At 42.1% G+C, this 23,352-nt stretch overlaps 2 protein-coding genes across 2 annotated transcripts in view; both read right to left on the bottom strand.

Annotated features, from left to right (window-relative positions):
* Positions 1-1,004: 1,004 nt before the first annotated feature.
* gng7 (guanine nucleotide binding protein (G protein), gamma 7) lies at positions 1,005-11,881 on the bottom strand. Its single transcript, XM_088002369.1, has 4 exons — positions 11,729-11,881; positions 8,303-8,452; positions 7,692-7,807; positions 1,005-5,999 (listed from the first exon to the last, which is right to left on the bottom strand). The coding sequence occupies exons 3-4, from the start codon at positions 7,776-7,778 to the stop codon at positions 5,874-5,876; spliced, it is 213 nt and encodes a 70-aa protein (XP_087858495.1). The 5' UTR covers positions 7,779-7,807; positions 8,303-8,452; positions 11,729-11,881; the 3' UTR covers positions 1,005-5,873.
* A 4,941-nt stretch (positions 11,882-16,822) lies between these two features.
* Positions 16,823-23,352, bottom strand: part of diras1b (DIRAS family, GTP-binding RAS-like 1b) — a 17,847-nt gene continuing 11,317 nt past the window's right edge. The window contains exons 2-3 of the mRNA XM_088002566.1: positions 22,743-23,083; positions 16,823-22,197 (exon numbers count right to left, since the gene is read on the bottom strand). Coding sequence (XP_087858692.1) covers positions 21,910-22,197; positions 22,743-23,051 — 597 coding nt within the window. The 5' untranslated portion in view covers positions 23,052-23,083 and the 3' untranslated portion in view covers positions 16,823-21,909. The remainder of the gene's footprint in view (positions 22,198-22,742; positions 23,084-23,352) is intronic.

Below are 23,352 nucleotides of genomic sequence, written 5' to 3'. Positions count from 1 at the left end.
TCCATCCATCCATCCATCCATCCATCCATCCATCCATCCAGCAGCCATTGGGCAATAGGTGGGCCACATGATGGACAGGTTGCCAGTCCATCATAGGGTTAGAAGACTCCTACTAAAAAATGCAAAAGTAAAGTCAAGTGTGCATCACGGAAGCTGCCGAGTTACACAACAGCTGTTTACGGTGGCACTGAAGTCATGGAAAAATGCTTGCTCTTGCTAGGTCAAAGTCTTGTAGTGAACGTAAGTCAACCGGAATAACACCAGGGTGGAGCCTGAAACTACGCTGAAAGAAACAGGCAAAGCCAGCTGATGCAGACTGACTGTCCCTACAGGAAGTTAGGAGAAGATAAAAGCCTCGCTGTCAATCCTTCATCATTTCTCTGATTGCTCTTGTTTTGTTACATACTTTTAACTTCTTGCAATTCAAGGCTGCGTGTACATTTGCGTGGCAAACTGTATCTCCATTGTGTGCCCTCCGCTTTACTCCCTGCTTCTTCCTGTGCTGTCACATGTCCGTCCACCACTCGGCCAGAAGGGGAACACCCAGGCACATGGACCACACGTTTGTTTACACTCTGCTGCTCAGAGGCATAACGGGCGGCGGCGGACTTTTAACAGGCTGTGATTTATCCCACAGCCCAAATCTCGTGGCCCACAGGAGAAGAATGGTTTGAAATTTTGAATAAATCTGTGACTGCGGAGCGAGGGCTTCTAGAGATTAAAGGAGGACTAAGAACACAATGCAAAGGTCCAGCTGGGAGACTTGCTATTTAAGCTTGGTACACTGTGATTCCATTTCTGCTCTGCACACCATGTACTTATTAAACTAGTGAGCATGTGTGTGCATGTGCTTCATAAATCTATGCAGTCTGCAGGAAAAAAAACAAAACAAAAAAATGCTTTGCTGACACAATAAAACAAGAAAACAAAACATGATGGGCCAGATTCAATAGGTGAAATGGGAACTTTCAGCAGCTGTCAACACAATGGAGTCCAGTGACAGGTTGTGTTATATCATCTTTTTATTAATGTTATCTACTTCTCAATAGTTTTTTTTAACAGCAATATCCACAAAATATTAACAGTGTGCAAGAAAACATGAGTTATGGCACATCAGAGAACAGTTACAAAAAATAGATTTTTTTTTTCCAGAATCAATCAAGGCAAAAAGGATACATATACTGTATGCATACACAGGAGATCAGAACACAAAGATGAGCCTCAGATGGGACTCCGATCCAACTGAGTGATGCTTGATATGACAGTCCACCAGCAAAGAGCCTCAGACTCGCCTCACTGGGGCCGAAAATGAATTTTTTTGTTGAGCTCACTTTGTGAATTGGCAACGTGAGCCACATGCTCTGCTTTAGGACTGTTCGTTCTGTTGATCTGATAACTCCACAACCAGCATTAACACAATATACGCCACTATAAGGCAAACTAACAACTAATCAATCAGACAAACTGTCGGCAAAATCAGCAATTCAGGCCGGCCGTCTTTGATTGTAGCCCAGGAAGAGATGGAATGATTGAGAAAAAATATAATAAGAATGTAAAAAAATAAAATTTGTCAGACATTTTTAGGGCAACAGTGTGCGTAGTGGTATGATATGCATGCTCTTTTTATTCTTTAATAGACCCCTGCAAGTTTTATCCTCCTTCCCCATATCCATTTATCAAAAAAACAAAAAGCAATCACACATCTATGTTATTATTATACATACTTTTTTTTCACCACATATTGAACCAACTTTCTGGTATTAAGCTGTATTTATAGTAAAATATCACAATTTGTTTAGCATTACAGTGTAATCATTCTTTTAAGCATTAAATTAAAATGATTTTTAATTAGTAATTAGACATTTTTATAATCAGATTTATTTTCTGTCCAAACAGAGCATACTATATTTATTTTACTACAGCTATGTCCCTTCTGCTTGTCATATTAAATGGTTTCAAAAAGCCTTTTAATAACGCATAAGTTGAAGCTAGCTTAGTTAGCTTTCAGACCAAACACAAATCAAAAACGGTAAACTTGCAATAGAAAAATCAGCCCACAAGCTTTCTAAAGCTTATACATTTTCTTGAACAGAAAAGTTGAAGCAAAGTAAAACATTTTATTTAAATAATGAGCAACAGAAATACTGAATGGTGAGTTTTGTTACAGCAGTTTCCACTTTTTAAGCTAATAGACAAACTGTCCGTTAGCCTCAAAACTTATATTTTATAGAAATGTTCTGAAAATCTTTGTTGATATGTCCTTTTGGACTTCATTGACTGATGATGTTTCAAATTAGTTGAAGACAAGCTAATTTGACTGGCGGAATATGCTAGGTATGTGAATTTCACAACAATTTTAACTTGCAACATTTTTTTTCTCCTCTCTCCAGCTAAAGTAAGCACACCTTAATAAATAAGTGGATGTCAAACATCCTAATTTTGTTTGATTTGTCTGGGAGTTAATCTGGAAAACCATGGGGATTTGACAACAATTGCTATGCTAACTACTACAAACAATGTAATTATTTGCAAGGCAGATAGGGTTGCCAAATTTACTGGGACATCCTGAATAAAATACAAAATTGGGTTGTACCTTACTTCATTTCTGTTTATTGACTGCTACTTTCAGACCACCAGATGGCAATCTAACAGATTCAACAGCACTTATGCACTCTTGTCTTTGTTAAGCATGCCATGTGTGAAGTGTAGAGCAACATTTCTGCCTTTTCACACAGTTGATGGTTTCGATTGGCCATGTAGTTGTGAATGACTACAGCAGAAAGAGGACAAAAGACTGCTTGAGTCAGCTTAAAGTAGCAAATATACTGTTGAAAACAATGAGAACATTTTAAAAAATTGATTTCTCACTGTTTTACAGAGAATAGGATTATGATATGTCAAATTGTGCATATTTTACAAGACTATTCTCAGTGTATTTTGCTTCTGATTGGACAGCAAAAACATACAATCCTATTGGAACGTGTAATAAATTAGGATACTGAAGAGTCAAAAGTATTTCTAGATGAAAACCTTGAAAATGTAACAAAGCGGACGCACCAAAATATCACATGTGCTAGCTAAAGCTACATGACCTTTCCGCTGGCCAGACTAACCCTGACCTAGAACTGCAGGACCACAGGGCTGTAACACTGCCATGTTTTACGACACAAGAGGCACTGTGCTCTAATATTCTTTGAAATTTTCCTACAAATGCAAACAAGTACAAGTCTTTTCCCAACTCCGTCTCCGCTAAATTAGACACCACCAGACCACATCCTCCCCCCCCCCCCCACACACATGCATACTATATGCCACACACCACCAACCTGCAGTCTTATCCTTGTGAAACTGCCTGCTCTCTTTGTTCTGAATAAAATCGAAAGGCAGAATCAGCAAGGTCTTTTACAGAAAGATGTAGAATTAGGCTAACTGGTGATTTTAGCGTTCAAAAACACACAAATACACAAACATAGTCCGACACAATCTGGCTCCTTTCAGCATAGTCTGTTTTAAATGCTGATCTGTGCAACACTGATGTAAAAAATACAAGACACGCATGAGGAAGCATGAACCAGAAGAACCTCTCCTAACCTTCAAAAGTCAGCGTCACAACTGGGTCACATGGGGATCACAACAGAGGAGCAACAATTAAGTCAATCATGCTCTGTAACTGCGTCCTACTATCGACTAAAATCATAACACCGTGCAAATCAAGCCACTCTGTTTTTGAAAAGCTTTGCTTAAATTTGCGTCAAGTCCGGTTTCAATCCGTATAGTATCACTCCTCTGAAATTATAGATGTACGACATTTGTGTTGCTTGTTGCCCCAAAAATGTACCACTGAAGACAAAACAAAAATGGCAGCGTTGATATTAAAGGAAGGCTCAGGAGGTTGGTTTTTTTTTGGCCACTGCAATGAGGTCTGATGTTGATTAATCCCCCTTACAGACTCCATCTTTAACCTTGCAACATTTTTGTTTGTTTTTACTTGTTAAAATCCTGACTGCTGCGTTTTTAGCTATGGCTAAAACCAACCTCCGTTAACGCAAGCCTTTAAAAACTGAAGGAAAAATGAGAAGACGGACATGATCTTTGACGGACGAGAGGGAAGCAGTGATAAAAATTCCAACATCCACAGACGGGGGGTAGTTCTGTGTTTAGATTCTGTATCTTACAAACACTGTACAGGGTAATAATACTCAACTGATCGGCTTTCATGGACTCCATAGAAAGAAGGTAACATAAAAAATAAAAAAGCCAAGACAGCTACTCTTCAACTTATCACTTCTGCACGTCTGAAAGAAAGTTTTTACACTTAGTTTGTTTCTCTTAATGCCATTTTCTTCCCTCTTCGTTTTCAGGTTTTACAATCAAGTTTGGTTTTGTTAGATTGGAGGAGCGTGGCGGAGGAGCAGAGGACACAGAAAGGGGGAATCCAAGAGCCGGTCTCTGGATTGTGGTGAACTCACGTTAAATGGATTTATCCTACTGTTTAGACCGGATTTGAAGTCACTGCAGGTGTCAGATTGTTCAATCAACGTACATCTCCATCTTTCTAAAATACTCCCTACATGTATCTTTAGTTGTAACAACAAATACGAACTGAAAACACAGAAAATGTTGAGGTTTAAACTTTCTCCGTTGTAGAAGATGGATTCTCCAAAGTGGTCAGTCTGTGGCCTCGCTCCCACGTAAAGTAAAGCACACGAAGGTTTGATGTACAGTAGAGACCCTACGATCTTATGAGGTGAGACCCCTGATCCAAACCAGGTGGGCCATGGGAAACGCCTCCTTTCCGTTAAGGTAAAACAACAACAACAAAAAATAGTACAGTATTGTCTTAAATGTTAAGCAATGCTTCATGAAAATACCTAAACATACATTGAGTTCACAAACAAGTATTTCTTAAGAAAAAAAATAACAAAACAAAACAAAAAAACCAGTAAACGTCCACGGTTAATAGCTTGAGTTCTTTGTTGAGCTGTTCGCAGAGTTCCTCTGGTTGGTCCAGATCTGAGGTCGGCTAAGACATCGACTCTGAACCAACGGCAGCAGCCGGCTCGAGCCGCAGCGGAACCAGCGACAGCAGATCAGCATCTAGAGACAGGGTTTTTTTCTTTTGTACAGGTTGGCACAGCTGGAGGCTTGGCCAAGAAAAGGCTGGAGGCAGCCGCAGAGAGGCCGCAGGCGGAGAAGAGGTCTGTTGATACGGATTCGAGAAGGAACATGCTGTGGTCTGACCAAAGCAAAGACTCTAGCTAAAGACAACGCTCTCGGATTGTCTTCTTTTCTTTTTTTTTTTCTATCTTAAAGTTCCCGCAGAAGATTAAGCGTTTATTGAGCTTTTCGATGCGACCCTGGGTCGTGTTTGGCACGGTCGGCCTTGCGCCCACCACTTATTTGTGTTGCCCACATGCTTCTTCCCACTGCCTGCCTGTGCAGCAGCTGCCCATCATTTACCCGACGCCTCGTTTCATGACCGGCGGTGGAAAAGAAACGGGCTTCCTACCGATTGTTAAATGTCAGAAATCCCTTTTCAAGTTAAGCGGTTGTTAATTCACCAGCATATGGGAATAATACCGAAGCACCTTGGACTATACTCTATGCTTAGCTCATCTCAGAAGCTTTGAGGACAAGATACCTGCCCCCTAGTGGTGGTTCTGGATTGTGGCACTGTTTCTTAGTGGCTAAATTTGGAGCGACTGTGTGTGTAACCCCCAAACGCCAGCTGGGGTTTCTTGGCGTCTGAGGATGGGTGGGGGCCTATTTTGATTGCAAAAGTCAACTTTTATGTGTGAGCCTATGTGAATAGGAGAATCTGTTGTGTGTGTATGCGTGTGTGTGTGAGGGCAAAAGAAAAAGCACGTGTGAAGCTATAGGATGATGCAAGGCTTCTTGTCCTTGAAAGGGTTTTCAGAGGTGGGCACGCCAACCAGCAGGGGGTCGCTTCGAGCGTGCTGCTCACAGTAGCTCATCAGATCCGCCGCCGCTTTAGAAACCTGGGGGGATGGACGGGAAGAGGGGTTCAGAAAAAAATAGAGGGAGAGGAAGGAAAAACGACAAGAGTGAGGGAAAGAAGAAATACAAATGATGAACAAAATTAAAGCTACAAGACTCGTTTTATCACCTCTAGAGCATGTTGTGATATTTTGTTTCTATCTGTTTTGTTATTTTGTTTAAATCATGTATTTATCAAGATAATATTTAACTTCTAAAAAGAAGTGCATTCCTTTGATGACACCACATAATTACATGTTTAACTACAATTATCTTTAGGAATTAAAAAAGAAACGCTTGAAAAATAAAATCAAGCTTCAACCAGCAATCACCAAAAAAACCCCACCCAAAAAACAAGCAACATAAAAATCAGACCACAAGAAGCAAAACCAATAATTTGGGAAATATTTAATCTGAGACCTAAACAGAGGAGAGAAAGGAGAATATTTGGTATGAAGTGGGAGCTGCCTCCACAGAGGTGGGTTGGCAACTACAACACTCTTTCTCCTTTTAGTCTCTGACTAAATCTTGAGAAAATGACGAAAAAAAAACTTTTAAAGTAATTTTGAAATTCAGAAATATTTATAAGGGGTTCTGCCCATTTAGGAATTTTGAATTTAAAGCAGTGAAAAGACTCTGGGATTAGAGTGATGTACGACGGCAGTATTTAGAAAAAGATTCAGGTGTGATACTAGTAGCTTTAGTACTCACACCGTGAAGTAATGAAGGCAGAACTTACTAAATCATTACTTTTCAGGATAACGTTCTTAATCAGTAATCTCCCAACTTTTAAAAAGGTAATAATGAAGGTCTGCTGTGAAGCGGGCGCTGTACCGGTCCGTCGTGGTGAAGAGAGAGCTGAGTCAAAAAGCGAAGCTCTCGATTTACCGGTCGATCTACGTTCCCACCCTCATCTATGGTCATGAGCTTTGGGTCATGACCGAAAGAACGAGGTCCCGGATACAAGCGGCCGAAATGGGTTTCCTCCGCAGGGTGGCTGGGCTCTCCCTTAGAGATAGGGTGAGAAGCTCGGCCATCCGGGAGGGACTCAGAGTAGAGCCACTGCTCCTCCACGTCGAGAGGAGCCAGTTGAGGTGGCTCGGGCATCTGGTTAGGATGCCTCCTGGACGCCTCCCTGGTGAGGTGTTCCGGGCACGTCCCACCGGGAGGAGGCCCCGAGGAAGACCGAGGACACGCTGGAGGGACTATGTCTCTCGGCTGGCCTGGGAACGCCTTGGGGTTCCCCCGGAGGAGCTGGAAGAAGTGGCTGGGGAGAGGGAAGTCTGGGCCTCCCTTCTGAAGCTGCTGCCCCCGCGACCCGATCCCGGATAAGCGGAAGAAGATGGATGGATGGATGGATGAAGGTCAACAATTATGTAGACTGCTGGTTAAGGTGTCAGATGAATTGTTTGAACCAAAAATAAGCTTTGTCATTTTGACATAAAAATGAAAAGAAAGTATGAGTTTTTTGGTTTTTCCTCGTTTTATTCGCATATTTTACTCAAGCTTAGTATTTCATGGAAATCTACACTTTATAAACAAAAAAAAAGTATATAGTGAAAAAAAACACAACTAAGCTTTAACAATAAAGCTCAATTAAAGTGGTGGTGCATAAAAGGAACAAACAAAAAAAATAGCAATACGAGAGAGGAAATATGGGATCCACACACAAAGCAGATGACCAATATTATCACCTTAATGCGTTCAATTCCTGCCTCGATCCTCAGCTGCTCCACCAGTTTCCTGGCCTGGGCGATATTATTAGTAGTGGACATATTCATCCATCAGAAGACACCAACACAGGAGAAAACTGCAGGAAGAAGAAAGAGACCTTCAAAAGGAAGCTGTCGTCGTGCCCTAGCTTACTTGTCTCGAAGCAAATGGCTCTTAAAGTTGTTCTGTGAATCTATAATTTTCCAGGAACCCACCCTGCTTTCATACCCTTGACAAATTTTTATCGTTTCGCCTTTCTATTGTAAATGTTGAACAACATTAGTTGTGGAGCCACAGCACCACACAGCGGTTTCAACGTGGCATTGCAACACAAATGTCGACAGAGAAACCTGTGGATACGCAACACAGAACATGCAAAATGAACATGGAGTGACCCCGGGGGTTCAAAGGGAAACAGGCCCACATTTATGTCCGTAATGTCTGAGACAGGAATGCTTTTCCTGCCTCTAGGAGCACACAACAACAACAATAACAACAACAACAACAAAAATCAACTCCAAGTTGTTTTGCTGACTCTGTACTGCCAAGAACATGGATCATGACACATTAGCCTCTACAAACGGAGCCTTACCTGACCGGCGGTGTGCAGACAGGACTCTCTCTGAACACTAATGTGAGAGGACGGAGGGGACGAGCTGAGGGAAAGCAGGCGCGGCAGGACAACAGTAGGCGTGTAATGAGAACAGAGCTGGGAGGCAGCTCAGTTTACATTGGCTTCTCTCTGTGCAGAAGAAAAAGCAAGTTACACAAATGTTTGATGCTTTTTTACACTAATAATCAATAATTATTCCATATTCAACATGTAAGAGGATTCCCACCTCTGCACGTTTTCCACATTTTGCCATGTTACAACTATAAATTTCAATTTCTTTTCTTTTTTTTTTTTTTTGGAACCTTATGTTACACGAGAGTACAAAGTATTGAGCAATTATCAACGGAAAGGAAACTGATGCATGTTTATTTTAAAATTATTTTTAGTACAAATCTGTTACTCTGACACCCTCAAATAAAAGTGCAACGTGTTGCTTTCAGAAACCAACCAAGTAGTAGATAATCCTAAACTGTCAACAGGGTGTGATTTAATATTGATATAAAAAGTTGAGGACAAATCCAGGTTATGAAACTCCCTCCAAATAAAATGGTGCCTCTGGAGGAGCTGCAGAGATCCACAGTGGAGGACAGGATAACTAATCTTTACATAAAGGCAATCATTAGGGCAACAATGCCTCCATTGCTGAAAGTTGCTTTGCAGTTTGCAATAAGATGACAAAGCAAACACGTGAAAGAAGTGCTTTGGCAAGATGAGATAGGAGTTGTTGTTTTTTTCCCCCACATGCAAAATGCTACAGTGTGCTGAACTGAACGGTACTTTACTTTAATGACAAATGTGACTTACTGGCATCACATTTCACTCTAAGTTGCAGCAAATCACAATGAGGTGTGGAGAAAATGCTGGAATCCTCTGCAAATCAGTTTATAGTTACAGACAACCAACTTAAAAAAAAGAGGCAGAATGATAAAGATGGAGGATGGAGCAAATGGGAGCACAGTACGCCATCCAGCAGGACAGCGATTGCAAATGTCCAGCAAAACAACAATCAACCTCATCATCATCATCATGTGCTGGCAATGGTTCAGTCAAACTACAGATCTAAATCATTTTGAGGATTTCTGTCTCTGACTTGTTTTCATGGATGCTTTTCCTCCAATCTGACAGTCTGAGTTATTTTGTAAGAAACCCCCCCAAAAACCCCCCACATATTAGCCATAATTATTGCTGTGAAACCTGGTTTTTAAAAAGTCTGCCAAGAAACGTCTGCCACACTTTTCAGATCCAAACTAACCACTACTTTTGTGTTGGTCTATCACATTTATACATAAATACAGTAAACTGACAGTTGTTGTTGTTGCAACGTGACAAAATGTGACAACGTTGAAGGAGTAAATGTGAAAACCGGGTGAACCGTTTGCTCTTTTGTCCACATCGTTTCCAAGACGCTTTCACAAACGTTCTGGCATCTTTTGTTCGCCCAGCTGCGAGCTCAACGAGAATGCCTCATTGTCAGCTACTTGTGATCACGACCACACCTCGCGCCTCACCTACAGCGCTACCAGGGAGCTCAGCCCTGCGCCACCCAGCGCCTCGGCGTGCCGCTCTGTCTGGAGCGGCACGCCTGTCTGGAGCAGGACTCTCCTCTCAGGAGGAGAGTCCTGCTTTAATTACCACAACCGTGGAGCAGATCAGAGAACCGTGTCTGTAATTAGGGCTCCTGTGTGAGCGGCTGAGTGTGCAAGTGCAAGAGACAGAAAGAAATAAACATTTAGTAATAATAAAAAAGATATTTCCTCTTGTTCTTTAAATATGAAAGCAGTTGTTTGTTTTTTGCCTACAAATTTTAGGAATAATTCTTGTTTTTTGGTCGGAAAGAGATTTTCAAATCAGCCAAACTACATTAAATAAATTAAGATAAAGTACCTTTTGCTCACTTTTCTTTACATCTGATTTACTGTTGGCTGATGATAATAAACAGCTTTTTCTGTCTTTTTCTTGCCACATTAGGACAATGGTATCTTCCACATTACTTTAGCGAAGTTATACTTTTGTAAGAGCAGAGTCATGTTTATCATCCTCAGCTTGATATTTTGAAAAGACCAGGTTTAAAGGGATATTTGAGGAATGTCTGAGCCTTGACAAAAGGCAGCTTCAGTTTCCTGTTCTCAGCTGACATGTATGAGGTAATCGGTGTGGTCGTCTGCTGCTGTAGCCCAACCGAGTGACAACTCTCTGCGATTATCCAGTTAAAACATGGTTGTTTTTTGAAATGCTCATAGCAACTCATCTGTGCTCAGTTTAAACTTCAGCAAGTTATCTTCACCACTGTATGCATCGATGCTGCTGAGTGAGAACTAAAAATGATAGTTGTGGTATCAAGAAACGGAATAGGTGCACCTAATAAAGAAGCTATTTTCATGTACAAAGCAATAACAGCTTCACTTGCACTGCATGGCCTCCTACATTACTCAAAAAGGGCAACTGCTGTCTCTGCACACACTTTTATCAGATTTAGTGTTCCTTTGGTGCATATATAGTGTGTACCTCTTGCTAATGTTTTGTTGTTCTCTAATGAAAATAAGTCTAGGTCTCAATGGAAGCTTACCAGCATTAAGGTATACAAAAAAAACAACAACAACAAATGTTTGCTGTAATAATATGTGCAGCCTGTTGATTTTTAAAACTTTCTGAGAGCTGAAATAAATACCCCCCACCCTCCCTACACTCCCACTTAAGTCACATCAATCTCCGCTCCAAAACATTAGAGGAATACACGAACATCAACACAGCATCCCAACGAAATACCCGAGCAGAAAAACACAGCCCCGCCGGATCTGGACAGGCCCCGCTATCAGCAGCCAGCCAGCGGAGCCCACGGCGGCTCTCAGGACGCGCAGAGCCCCCGCATCAGCCCCTTATTGATCCCACCAGCTGCCTGGCGCTGATCGGGCCTGCATGTCCTCTGCTTTACAGGCCCTGCTCGCTGCTCCGCCGTGTGAAAACACAATGCGGGCATTTTGATGGATAGAACAGCGTGTCCTCCCTCCCGTGGCTATCCACGCACCAAAGACACACACACACACACATACACACACACACGCGCACGCCAAGCATGCACACACGTATACGCACAGGCACCCAGACCTTGTGCACACATCAAAGCCAAAGATTATCCCCCCTCCTCCACCCCCCGTCTCCTCCTCATGTGAAGACCAGACAAGATCGCTTGGAGCTTTGCAAGAAGACCCCCCCTCCCCCACGTCCACCCCCTCTACACCCTCCACGATCCCCCCCACCACCCTCACCCTCCCCACGATCGCCAGCCGTGGCAGTGGGGTGGTGACATGCTCCAGTAGACCACTATAAACCCATCCAGCGACCACACAAGACCGGAGCGCACGCCAAAAAATATGTTCCGCTATAATGCAAAATACGCGGGCCTACTTCGACAAATAAGATCCAGCTTCTGCTGCTTGCGCTTCCTCAGAGGGTCCAAAGCCCCCCAGGCTGTAAGAAATCTTCCACTGACCCTGTCCCCGGTCCTCCCCACCCTCTCTGCCGGCTACAAGAAAAAAAAAAAAAAAAAAAAAAGGGTTGGGGAGGTGTGTGTATGTGTGAGTGAGCGTGTGTGTGTGTGTGTGTGTGTGTGTGTGTGTGTGTGTGTGTGAAGGGGGGTGGGGGGGGGGATCCGGATTCGTGACACCGATGGAGCCCCCCTCTCCTGCTGCTGCAGCCGAACCTCGGTGACAAGAATCCGGGGGGGTTCGCAGAAAGTGCACAGTGTTATTATAAGACAGGAAGGGAGAAAAATAGCCGAATATCACCAAACTCACCTCCGAATGCGCTGGATTGGTGATTTAAAGGGCCAGATCCGCTCGCTCCTCGTCTCCACCGAGCCAAACGCCTCCCCCACCGCTACAGTGTCTGTCCACTCCTCTACCTCCCCCCTCCCCCTCCCACCATCACCCCCCCACTCTCTCTCTCTCTCTCTCTCTCTCTCTCTCTCTCTCTCTCTCTCTTCCCCTCCGATAAGCAGCTTTAACCCAGGTGTTGGTAAAACATCATCAAACGGAGCGACAACCATAATCCTTCTAGCAGGAGGGCTTATTTTGTAATTTCCCAATTATATTCTTATCAATAAACACGCAGGGAAATATGAAAGAATGTACCAAATTTAACAGTGGTTATTTTTATTTTCCTCCGCAAATGCTACTTATACTACTTCCAATCCTCCAGCAGCCATTAAAAAAATGGCATCTTATTTTGGGGGACCGACACGTGTTTCCTAGCTCTTCTTTCTGTGTATTAATATGAACTCGTTGGTTCAGAAGTTTATCTGGTAGACGTTTTAGATGAGAAACGCGAGGAAGAAAGATAGAATGAAAGAAAAGAAAGAACGGAAAAATGGAAGGAGAGATGGGAGAACGGATCAAGAACAACACCAAATTCCGTACACTTCCAGGCGCAGGAACCTGGTTTTATACTCTGTAAACAACATTTCTACACACCAAAAAAATAAGCTTCACTCAGTTTCTCTTACTGAATTGTGCTCAGTGACATATTATGTAACCACGCCATTAAACCGGCCGTCTTCTCTGTGCAGGAACACTCAGAGTTTTGTCTTTGCCTTTAATTTTCACATTAAGCATCAGAATCTGAAACGGAGACAGTGGGACTCTTAGCCACGCCCACTCCATCTGGACCTGGTTTACTTGTACTGTAAAAACAACTGTATTTCTCCATAGTGCAGCGCCATTTAACACCACGCGATGGCGCCATTTACCAACTTCACTAGCTTCCACCACTCAGTGGGGGAGGAGGAGGAAGAGGAGAGGGTTTCTTGCTCGTTGGCTCTGCGCGCGCGCACGTACGCACGCACACACACACTGATGCAGCCTCTGTTCTCACCTAACAGAGCTCCACTCCTCCTCACAAATAAAGACGCGGCTGCATCTACCGCTAGCGTTGGCTGAATACAAACCTTTCTCTGAGCCCAGCAGGGATGCGGGTTGGATCCTGCTTTCAAACACAGACTTCTTGTTCCTTTGCTTGTTCTGAAAGGCAGACAGAAACAGCCTTTTGCCACCAGTTTAAGCTAACATGCGTAGTCACTTTTGGTTGCCATTTTACTCCCCCTGACCCCACCCTTGTTGTTCTGAGCTGCACGCAGGGTTAGAAAGAAGTGAGCGGTGGAAGCCCATGAGTCACCATGACAGAAGTAGTATCCACCCCCATATATTTATTTATTTATTTATTATTTTTTGCAGGCGCAGCATTGACCTAATTGGATAAACATGTGTCTTAGTGCGAGTGCAACCACAGCAGCACGTGTGGAGACGATGGGTAGCTAATTAGGGTCCAACCGGAAGTGGGAGGTGGGGCTCGGGAGTAAGGGGGGGTTGTGGTTTTAGCCTGAGGGTGCAGAGTCTTTGTTGGACACCCCAGCAGCAGCAGCAGCAGCAGCAGCAGAAGGCTTGAAGACCTCTAGCTGTCAAAAGGCATCTCTGTCTCCACCGGAGTCACTCCAGGCGGAGGCCACGTCCACGTCAACGTCACACCGTTTCCATGGCGACCGTGCTGGGGACAGCATCCCCCTGGCAGATGTCAGAGAGCTAAGAAGTGTGAGTAGATGAGGTACAGGGAGACCGAGGGGCCGGCACCTCTGTGTGACTTTCTGACAGTGCGTCAGGGAGTTAACGGAGGTTATCTGAGACGTCTTCATGCGACGACCTGTGAAATTATTCACACGCCTTCTGGTTTTCCACGCTCCGTCATGTTCCATGAGCAAACAGCAGCGTACTGTTGAGATTTTACGCCACAGGATGAGACAAGTGGTGCTGAAATGTGAAGCGTACGAGGTTTTCAATTCTGCTTTGGAAACTACAGAACGTCACATTTAATAATACAAATCTGAAAAGTGGTTTTACGCCCATTCTGGGGTCTGGAGCCATGTTTGGTTCACCTACAGCTTCGTGTAAATCTAGAGACTGGGATGTCAGCCTATTTCTTTCTCTTTGCAAAGTAACTGAAGCTCACGCAGATTTGACCTTTTTTTTTTTTTTTTTTTTTTTTTTTTTTTTACAGAAGTTCTCACAAAATGTGTCAGAATCGTCCTCAAGTGTTTGGCAGCTTTTCATAATAAATAAAAAAAACCTTATAGTTCTGCTTAAATGAGAGCTTTTATCAAATTTATGCTAGCTAAAATAAATAAGTACATTAAAAATGCCTGAATAAATTAAGAAATCAAAAGCGCAATAAAAATCAATTTTAAAAAGATGAAAATGCGACGCGTCAAAGTAAAACTTTGCAGAGAGTAAAGCAGAATGTAGGTGAAGTGAGTTGAGAAGTGCAGGTTGCCTCCTGAGCCGTCAGATGACTGCTCAGGAGTTTTGTGGGACAGTTTTGATCTCATCTGGATACAGATATGTTTCCATATGTTTACTGTGTTTCCAACTGGAAGTTCAGCTTCGCATGACGTTCCTCAACAATTGACTTGTTTTGGAACTTTTCCATAGAATGCTGCCAGAATTGCTTGCGATACACAGGTTGTAGTCTCCGACCTGAGCAGCAGATCTCTGCAGCTCCTCCAGAGTTACCACAGGCCTCTTGGCAGCTTCTTTGGTGATTTGTTCACCTTGACTTAGTAGGTTGGTGTCATAGTGTTTCCGTGTTTAGCAAATGGAAAGACGTTTATCTGACTTTTATTCAGATGCTTCTCTAAACTTCTGCAGTTTTCTCCCTGACCCGTCCGCTGTGTTTCTTCATCTTTGTGTTTGTTCTCTAATATTATCTAATAAACCTCTTGATGCCTTCACAGAGCAGCTGTTTAAAAGACAACTGGGCTTCATTTGCTGCGCACGTGACTTTAAAAAGCAGCTGGTTGATTTTATTTCTGGGTTCTTGAGTATGCACATTTTCTTTTTTCCACTGACGGATCAATGTGTTGGTCTGTCTCCCACCGAAAAAAAAAAAAAAAAGATCCAATAAAGCAGATCGAGGTTTAAAATAACAATAAAATAACAACAGTATACACTGCTCAGTTCAAATTTAATTATGAAAATCATTTTGCAGATTTGATTATTGTCATCTGTATATATATATATATATATATATATATTTATATTTATTTATATAATTATTTATATATGCTAGTTTCCATTATTCAGAGGATGCATCAGCACAGTATATCTTAATAGGAAGACTATTGCTAGAATAAATAGCTATACATTAAAACTGGCTGAATGAAAAAAAGTTCCAAAAACAGAAAAGAAAAAGATCATTACAAAAGCAAAAAGTGCTAAAAAGAAATGAACAGTTTGCCTAAATTAAACCCAAAATTGCTGATAAAAGATTTTTTTTTTTTCTTGTTGCTAAAATTACAAAGATGTTTTTCACAGTTTGTGTCTTTGTTCTCATGCTGGCTGGAACACCGATAGGGACCATGCAGGAACGAAGAGCGACAGGATGCTAACAAACCACCTGATCCGCAACGTCGGTGTGCCCCACCCAAAGCCGCCTGCGAGCAGCCTCCCCGATCCGAGAAGGTCACGGAGAGGTCAGCAGGGGTCGGTGGACGGACTTCTTCTTCTTTTTTATTAAATCTCTGTGGTTCGTAGTCTGAAAAACCGGCTGGACAGGGCTAGAAACTGGCTATTCTTGGAAGAGAGGGGACCCAACGAAACGTTTTTATCCGCAATCAGACATTTCCGCGCTGCTTTAGACATGTGACATGTGATTAACCAACTATTCTTACACGAGTATCTGTTTGCCACTAATGACAATGCTCAAATTGTTAGTAAAGAAAAGCATAAGAATATTGTACTACATTTAATTTAATCAAAACCATGAAATAAACTTCACCAGATTGCTCAATGTTTATTGTTTGATTTCATGAAATCTATTACTATTAGCTGCTGTATGTAATCTCCTCATCGGCATTGAACATTTTATGTGTCCGTATATTTTTTTCTTTTTAAAGGTAAAGAGTTAATTGCCTTGTGGAAACATTAAATCCATGATTGGACAGCAAAAAGAAAACGTCCGTTGGCTCTGCTTCCCCATTCAAATAAAAAAATCACATCACTCTCCTCTCCCGTCTTAGAAATATTATATCGTTTTAACGTTATTTACAGCTATCTACAATCCGATTTGAGCAAGGTCATTTTTTATCACAAACACACAAAACGAGTGGAACGAGCGCGAGACGAGTTCCTGTTTCAGGCAGATTTTTTTGAACAGGGCATGTTGGGCAAAGCGAGGAAATAATGCAAAAAAAAGAGTTTCCACCAGTGTGAAAGTTTGTTTTTTTTGCTTCTTTGCACCTGTTTTGTAAATCCTGGTCAAACGTTGAAACATAATTTCAGAAAGAGTGCAGAAGAAGGACTCTGAACATTGCAGCATTCTTGGTCCCGCAGTATCAAAGTCAAAACCACCTCACTGCTACGGTAACTTTATAAAATTTTATCGATCGATTTTGCGTGGGTTTTTGGAATTTATAGTTTTTCACACAAATCTACTGAAGATCTGATCTAAATGCTCTTCTTTATTTTTTTCTGTCGTATGTCTTTGTTTACGTTGTGGAACTACAACAAATAGATTTGAGTTAATTCAATCGCTTTCAAATATCCTGTAGCATGATGTGCTTTCCACTGTGCTTTTCTGTAGTTGGGTTTTCATTTTATTTCTCAAACCTCATCTTATATGAACAAACTTCAGCCTTGCTTTCAAACAGAACTACACTGTGGTCCATAAAACAGAGTTTGTTGTCTTTAAAAATATTTAGCTAACTGTTAGGAAGTAAAGAGGATCTCTAGACTCCTTGAATGTTTCGTGATCTTCCTTTATTTTTACATTGTCTTGACAGATTTGACTCATTTGAAAAACATCTAAAACCTTTTATTCATTCCTATTGTGTAGGATATTTTTAGATATTAGCTAATACCTATCCTTGTTACTCAAGGTTTTTCGGGTTTTTTTGCCATTTTTGTGAAACACAGGTAAAAAAAAAATTCCAAGCCTTTTGGTGAAACTAATTTAAATGTTCAGGTCCAATAAGTCCAATTTAAGCCTTTTGAAAGCCAGAACAGGGGCATAAAGTATAACAATGATACAAAACTGGTTTGCTTGCATTTATTTCCAAAGATTATTCCTACTGAGGGGAGACAACGTTTTGAACCAGGACCAAACTTCCTGTGTGTCCGTGTGGGTGAACTTGTGTTGCACCGGAAGTCCCATGCAGAAACAGCAGGCGGTAAGCTAAGCCTAACACGTCATCAGTTAGTACAGCAATCACAACACTCGGGTGTGCACTTGAACAACTCATGCAGGCCAAAGTGTGCAAATGCAAAAGAAAAAATGTGACTAGTGCACATTCACGGATGCTTTTCACTGCTACACACAGACGTACGAGCAGATAAATGAGATGAGGGAAGCCCTGATTGGACCGGGGGCTGATTCTTTAACTCGTTCCGTCCACGGATGCTCCGCGCGCGAACGCCACTTTTGTTTGCTTCTCCACACGCGGGAGTTCAAACAAACCCACGGCGAGCACGGTTGAATTTCAGATTTCCACGCCGCGTCTATTTATAGCCCGGCTGCCTCCCTTTGCTCCCCTGCTTTGCGGTCCATCCAGCTCTCACATGCTGCCTCATTGTTCCCCTCTCCTTCCCCGCTGTATCATATTCCATGCAGGGACGAGTACAATGCCAGTCTCCTGTTAACGTCAGCAGAACAGCAGGTTGCACAAACATGCGCACGCAATCTGGCATTTGCGTAAAGCAACCAGGCGTGTCGAGCTGATTTTTTTTTATGCAGCGTGTGCCGCTGTTAGATTAGATCAGCCGTCGGAGGTGGGCCTGAAAAATCACTGCAGGTCTTTTTGTTTATTCTGGTTTTATATATTTAGATAACCACATGCCCTGTCGGCTGCACCTCATCTATCTGGCATCAGAAAAAAAAATGTTACAAGTCAAAATTAAGATATTGAAAACATAATTTAAATCAAATGTGTTTTCTTTGATATATATTTAAATATATATGGGTTTTTTTTAAAAAAAAGAAATAAAATCAATAAAGCATCCCTGGCCTCTAACATGTAAAGGGTACGTTTACAAGGTAATTGTGGAGTTTCAGAGGACCTCACATTAGTGCAAAGTACAACACAGCAATAACAACAAATACATTCAGAAAACAAATAAAATAAAAAAATAATATTATTAATAATAATAAGTAGTAATAGCCATGAAGTGAAATCTTTAGTTACATATTCACATTTGGATCTAACTGATAAATCTGAAGAGCTGATGCATCAATAGCCAGATGATATGATGAGCAATATTATTGGATGGAAAATTACAGTACATTGCAACTACAGTGACCGCACTTCCTGCTTACAAAGAGTCTCCTTCCTGACAGACAGTGTTAAAGTGTTTCTTTACAAGGGCGACGTCTTACTTGAAGAGCTTTTCATGCGTATTTATTATAGCTACGCGTCCGGAGCATGTTTTGGGTCATTCCACTTAAAATGAGCAGGTCCACAAGTAAAACATCCCCCCTTAAAATGCCCGATCTTTGATAACGCTGCACACAAACACAAGCGGTGGACGAGGAACAGTTGCTGTGCTTTTTTTTTTTTTTTTTTTAGTTTTTTTGTTGTTGTTTTGCTTCTCTCCAAAGAGGAGGGAACACAGTTAAAATGGGTTGTCATCTTTGTCTTTGGGTTTAAAAAGTACACAAGCAGATTATCCTCCACTCTAATTGTTGCCAAGAGCCTAACCTGAGAAAATGGAGAGAAAGTGAACAAATGATGTGGCTCACCCAGCTCAGATTACGCTCTGCAAACACAGCCGGCCGATACCCTGTTGCTCAGCAGAACCACGACTTCGTTGTGCTAATGTACCGGAGAAACAAGACAATGGGACTGAGAGCAACCATTGATGACATGACACAAAGAGGACAAAAGATACTTAAAACTAAATAAATAATAAATAAAAAAATGCACATAAAGTTATGTTGGTAAAAAGTATTGTGCTTTTTGGCTGTCCTGTGTACAACATTAAGAGCTCCTGCATGAAAAGGGTGTGTGTGTGTGTGTGTGTGTGTGTCTATTTCTGTCTTATGCACTTTGGACTTACAGTGGAGCTATTAGGAGGTACAACATGGGAAACTAAATATATCTGTGTGTGATATAAAGTGCAATGCGAGGGCATTTAAGCAGAATGTGCCCTATTTGTCTCCATGTAGTTAGTAAACAGTGACTGTCGGAGCCATACGCATGTTTTCTCTCTACTGACGGCTGCATGCACGGTTCCCACATGCGTGTGTGTTTATCCGTCTCCTGCTTCCTGTTTGTGGATAAATGGGTGGTGATACACAAATGGCAGACAAATCTCTGGTAAAGATACGTAAAGAGCCTTAGAATAAATTCATCTTTTATTCCAGTAGCTAATCTGATTAAGTTGATTTTGTTTTTACAAATGTTCTCTTTACTTTTTTTTTTTTTTTTTTTGGTACAAGGAAGAATACTTCTGCCCTTCCAAACCTACAATACAGTGCAGGTGGTAAAAAATTTAAATTTTCCACTTGGGAAGAATTACTTTTGTGTGTCCACCCCCCCACTAATGCTACCCTGGGCTACAGCCCGTACAGCGGACACCGTCTCTGAGTAAAAATACAACATAACAAGAGATCAATTTCCTTTAGCTAACACCAAAACCTTAAAAGATTATATTTTATTGTAGTAGGATTGTCTGATACTGAAAAATATTTAGTTTAAATGAATTTATTGAGTAGGAAGAAAATTCCATGCTGAGGAAATTGTTTTTACCCCAAAGCTAGTAATCGACGACTTCCTGTCTCAGAGGCCAGTTTCTTTCAAAGGTAAGAGAAGATTTTAGCAAATGATGCTGGAAAACAGCAACATCTCTAAATATACAGACTGAGGAATCTGTAAAATCTTCTAAAACAAACTGGATCTGCGGCACTTTAAGGTCACAGATCCTCCGCATCGTCATGAACACATGGAGGCTGATAAACTGTGTTTGGACCGTTTGGTTCATTGATCAGGTGAGAAAATGAACAAAAGTGTCTCATCAATCCTGAAACAGAAGATGGATATGACAGAGGAGTGGTGAGCCTGGGGGCTTGTTCCTCTTCCCTGCAAAGCCTCTAAGAATATATGAACTATGAAACTCTGATTTTTAAAAAAAAATAAAAATGTGGCATCTTTTAGCAGGATAAGGATTCACAACATTTAGTCAAATTAAGTCAGGAATGGTTCCACAGACACAACATCTTAGCCTCCACACCTCAATTCTGCTTTTGCTTCAAGTTTTTTTTTTTTACTGTATCTTTACCAGAGGTTCAGATTTGTCTGCTGTGTATTTATAATCAAACCAGCAAAAATAGAAACAGGACTAGCAGTTCTCCAGGTGGACCGTGTTTTCTCATAACCTCCTGTTTTCCTCCCTCCTTCAGTGTGCTTCATTTAGCGTGATTCTTAAAGATCATTACAAACAGATCAAGATCAAAGATCAAGCAAACAGACTAGGAAAAAAAAGGCATAAAGAGAAACTTTCACATGAAAAGTGCCAAAGCGAGCTGATATTCTTGACCTCTTTCCTTCGTCTCTCCATCTCGGCATCGATTATCCGTCCTGGTAAAACAAGGCAGCCTCGTTTCTCCTTCTTCGTCCTCCGGTTCGCCTTCCTCCTCTTGGGTTATTCTACATTTTATGAACGTTTTAAAAGGATTGTTGCGTGTATCAGTGTACAACCTACCTCCTCGTTTACTGTGATGATTTTCAGAGGTTTTGTTGCTAAGTTGTTGTTGTTTTTTTTTACAAGACCAGAAGAGAAATGAATCATATTTTTTCCCCCTCTCCATCTCTGAGGAGGAACGATGAGGTGAATCGTTAACGCTGTCAGACTTGAGTTGCTCCTCTCCTGTGACTGAGTGATTAGTTGAGGCTAAAGATGTTTAGGCTAGATGGACGATATTTACACACCCCCGTGGTTATATACAGCGGAGCCCGGTGCTGTGGCTCCGGGACCTGCCTGGGTTGGATGTCCGGCTGAGTGCTGCTCATGCTGGCAGTCTCAGATGTGTGATTCCTGCGGTTATTACAATAATGGACCCAATTTCAGGAGATGACTGATCCCAAGCAAAGTAAAAACCGGTTATTTCTAAAGATGATGGGACAGTGGGAGATGGAGAAGCGCACATGAAGAGGCCAGATGAAAAGATAAATGATTTGAACTCATCGGGGACCTTTATTCTGCTTCTACGACGGCTCTGATGTCTCCGCAGCCTCCGCGGTTCCGTTTCCTCGCTCGTCTTCTCCACGGTTCCTGGACTCTGCGCCGCCGTCTCACCTCCACCCACTCAGACAAACACTTCTGAAGAGCTGCTTCTTTCCGGTGCGCTGCTGTGGTTCTGAAATCCCAACTCAAACAAATGGAGGATGTGGATAATAAGATTCCCATTGCCATCGCAACATTTTTGCTTTGACTGGATAGACAGAGAGTCTCTCCTTTGTCCTGTCCTTCTCATTTATCTCTCCCGATCAGCATATCCTCTTTCCCCTCCTCTCCTTCCCTCTCCTTCCGTCTCCTCTCCTCTTCCTCGATCTACATCACGCTGCATTTGCCCTTCAGTCTCTCTGCGCGGGACTGCTTCCCGGAGCGCTTGCCGTCGATGTTCAGGCTCATGTTCCTCTTCTTGTCCAGGTTGAGCAGCTCCTGGAAGAGCTCCGTGACGTTGTGGTTGGTTTTGGCCGACGTCTCCATGAAGGCGCACTTCCAGCGGTTGGCCTGGTCCTCCCCGTCCTTGGTCTCCACCTCACGATGGGTTTCGTCGCTCTTGTTTCCCACCAGCATGATGGGGATGGCCTCCACATTGCCTTTTATGGCCAAAATCTGCAGAAGAGAAGAAAAGTGAGCATCGAAGGTTCCTGTTTTGAATTTCCAGGCACTGGCTGCCATTTTGTTGGGGTTTCATGGAACAGCGGTACATATTTGCTTTCAATTTCCTTTTTGTTTTTATTTTACATATAAAATTTGAAACGAGTTTTCTGTATTTGTAGTTACATCCGCCAGTGTTTTGAAATATGCCTCTGCCAGCTTTGCACATTTACAGGATGCAAACTTTATCCATTCTGCTTTGTGTCACGGCTCAAAATGGGTCACAGAGAACTTCTGGACTTGAACTGGACCGTTCTAAAACACGATCATGCATCCATCTAAACACCTCAATTGTTGCTCTCTGACAAGTTTTCTTCCACCATTGCCTAGTCTTGTAGACTGAATATTTTTGGAAAGCTAGTTACCGGTAAGTCACAGAGCGTCATTCACACATTATTAACCAAAACACATCTCTGTCAATATTAACTTCAGATTTTGAGTCATTCCTTGTTGATGCATATATCCTGAGAGAAGAAGGCCTTTCATAAACAGACACACACCTGTTGATAAATGGGTTTCAGCTCCTCCAGAGACTGTTTGCTTGTGATGGCGTAGACCAGGATGAAGGCGTGGCCCTTGGAGATGGAGAGGCGCTGCATGGCTGGGAACTGGTGGCTGCCCGTGGTGTCTGTGATCTGCAGGGTGCACACGCTTTTATCGCAGCTGATCACTTGCCGGTAGGTGTCCTCCACCGTGGGGATGTAGGTGTCCCTGAACGTGCCCTTAACGAAGCGCAGGACCAGGGAGCTCTTCCCCACGCCCCCCGCGCCGAACACCACCACCCGGTAGTCGTTGCTCTGCTCCGGCATTCTGCCCCTGCAGGCTTAAGACAGTGCTGCACCTGAAACGGCAAAGGGAGGAGAAAGACAACGTAATGAGGCGGATGGAAGAGAATCTTACTTGATTTTTGTTTATTTCTGACAAACTTATCAGTGTTGTTAGCAGTTTTAAAAATATTTTTAAGCTCAACCATAGCAACTGTAATATTTACAAATATCTATGAAACTGAACTCAAACATATATATATATATATATATATATATATATATATATATATATATATATATATATATATATATATATATATATATATATATTTATTTATTTATT

Source organism: Poecilia mexicana, unplaced genomic scaffold (assembly GCF_051168715.1).
Source record: "Poecilia mexicana isolate PSO_F unplaced genomic scaffold, ASM5116871v1 scaffold_22, whole genome shotgun sequence".
Taxonomy (NCBI): Eukaryota; Metazoa; Chordata; class Actinopteri; order Cyprinodontiformes; family Poeciliidae; genus Poecilia; species Poecilia mexicana.
This window is presented reverse-complemented; position numbering and strand designations above follow the sequence as displayed.

Excerpts from the sequence above, each read along its gene's own strand:
- gng7 (XM_088002369.1), bottom strand. The coding sequence starts at position 7,778 with ATGAATATGTCCACTACTAATAATATCGCCCAGGCCAGGAAACTGGTG. Across the intron at positions 6,000-7,691 it reads CAGGAATTGAACGCATTAAG|GTTTCTAAAGCGGCGGCGGA; the intron begins GTGATAATATTG and ends CCATCCCCCCAG.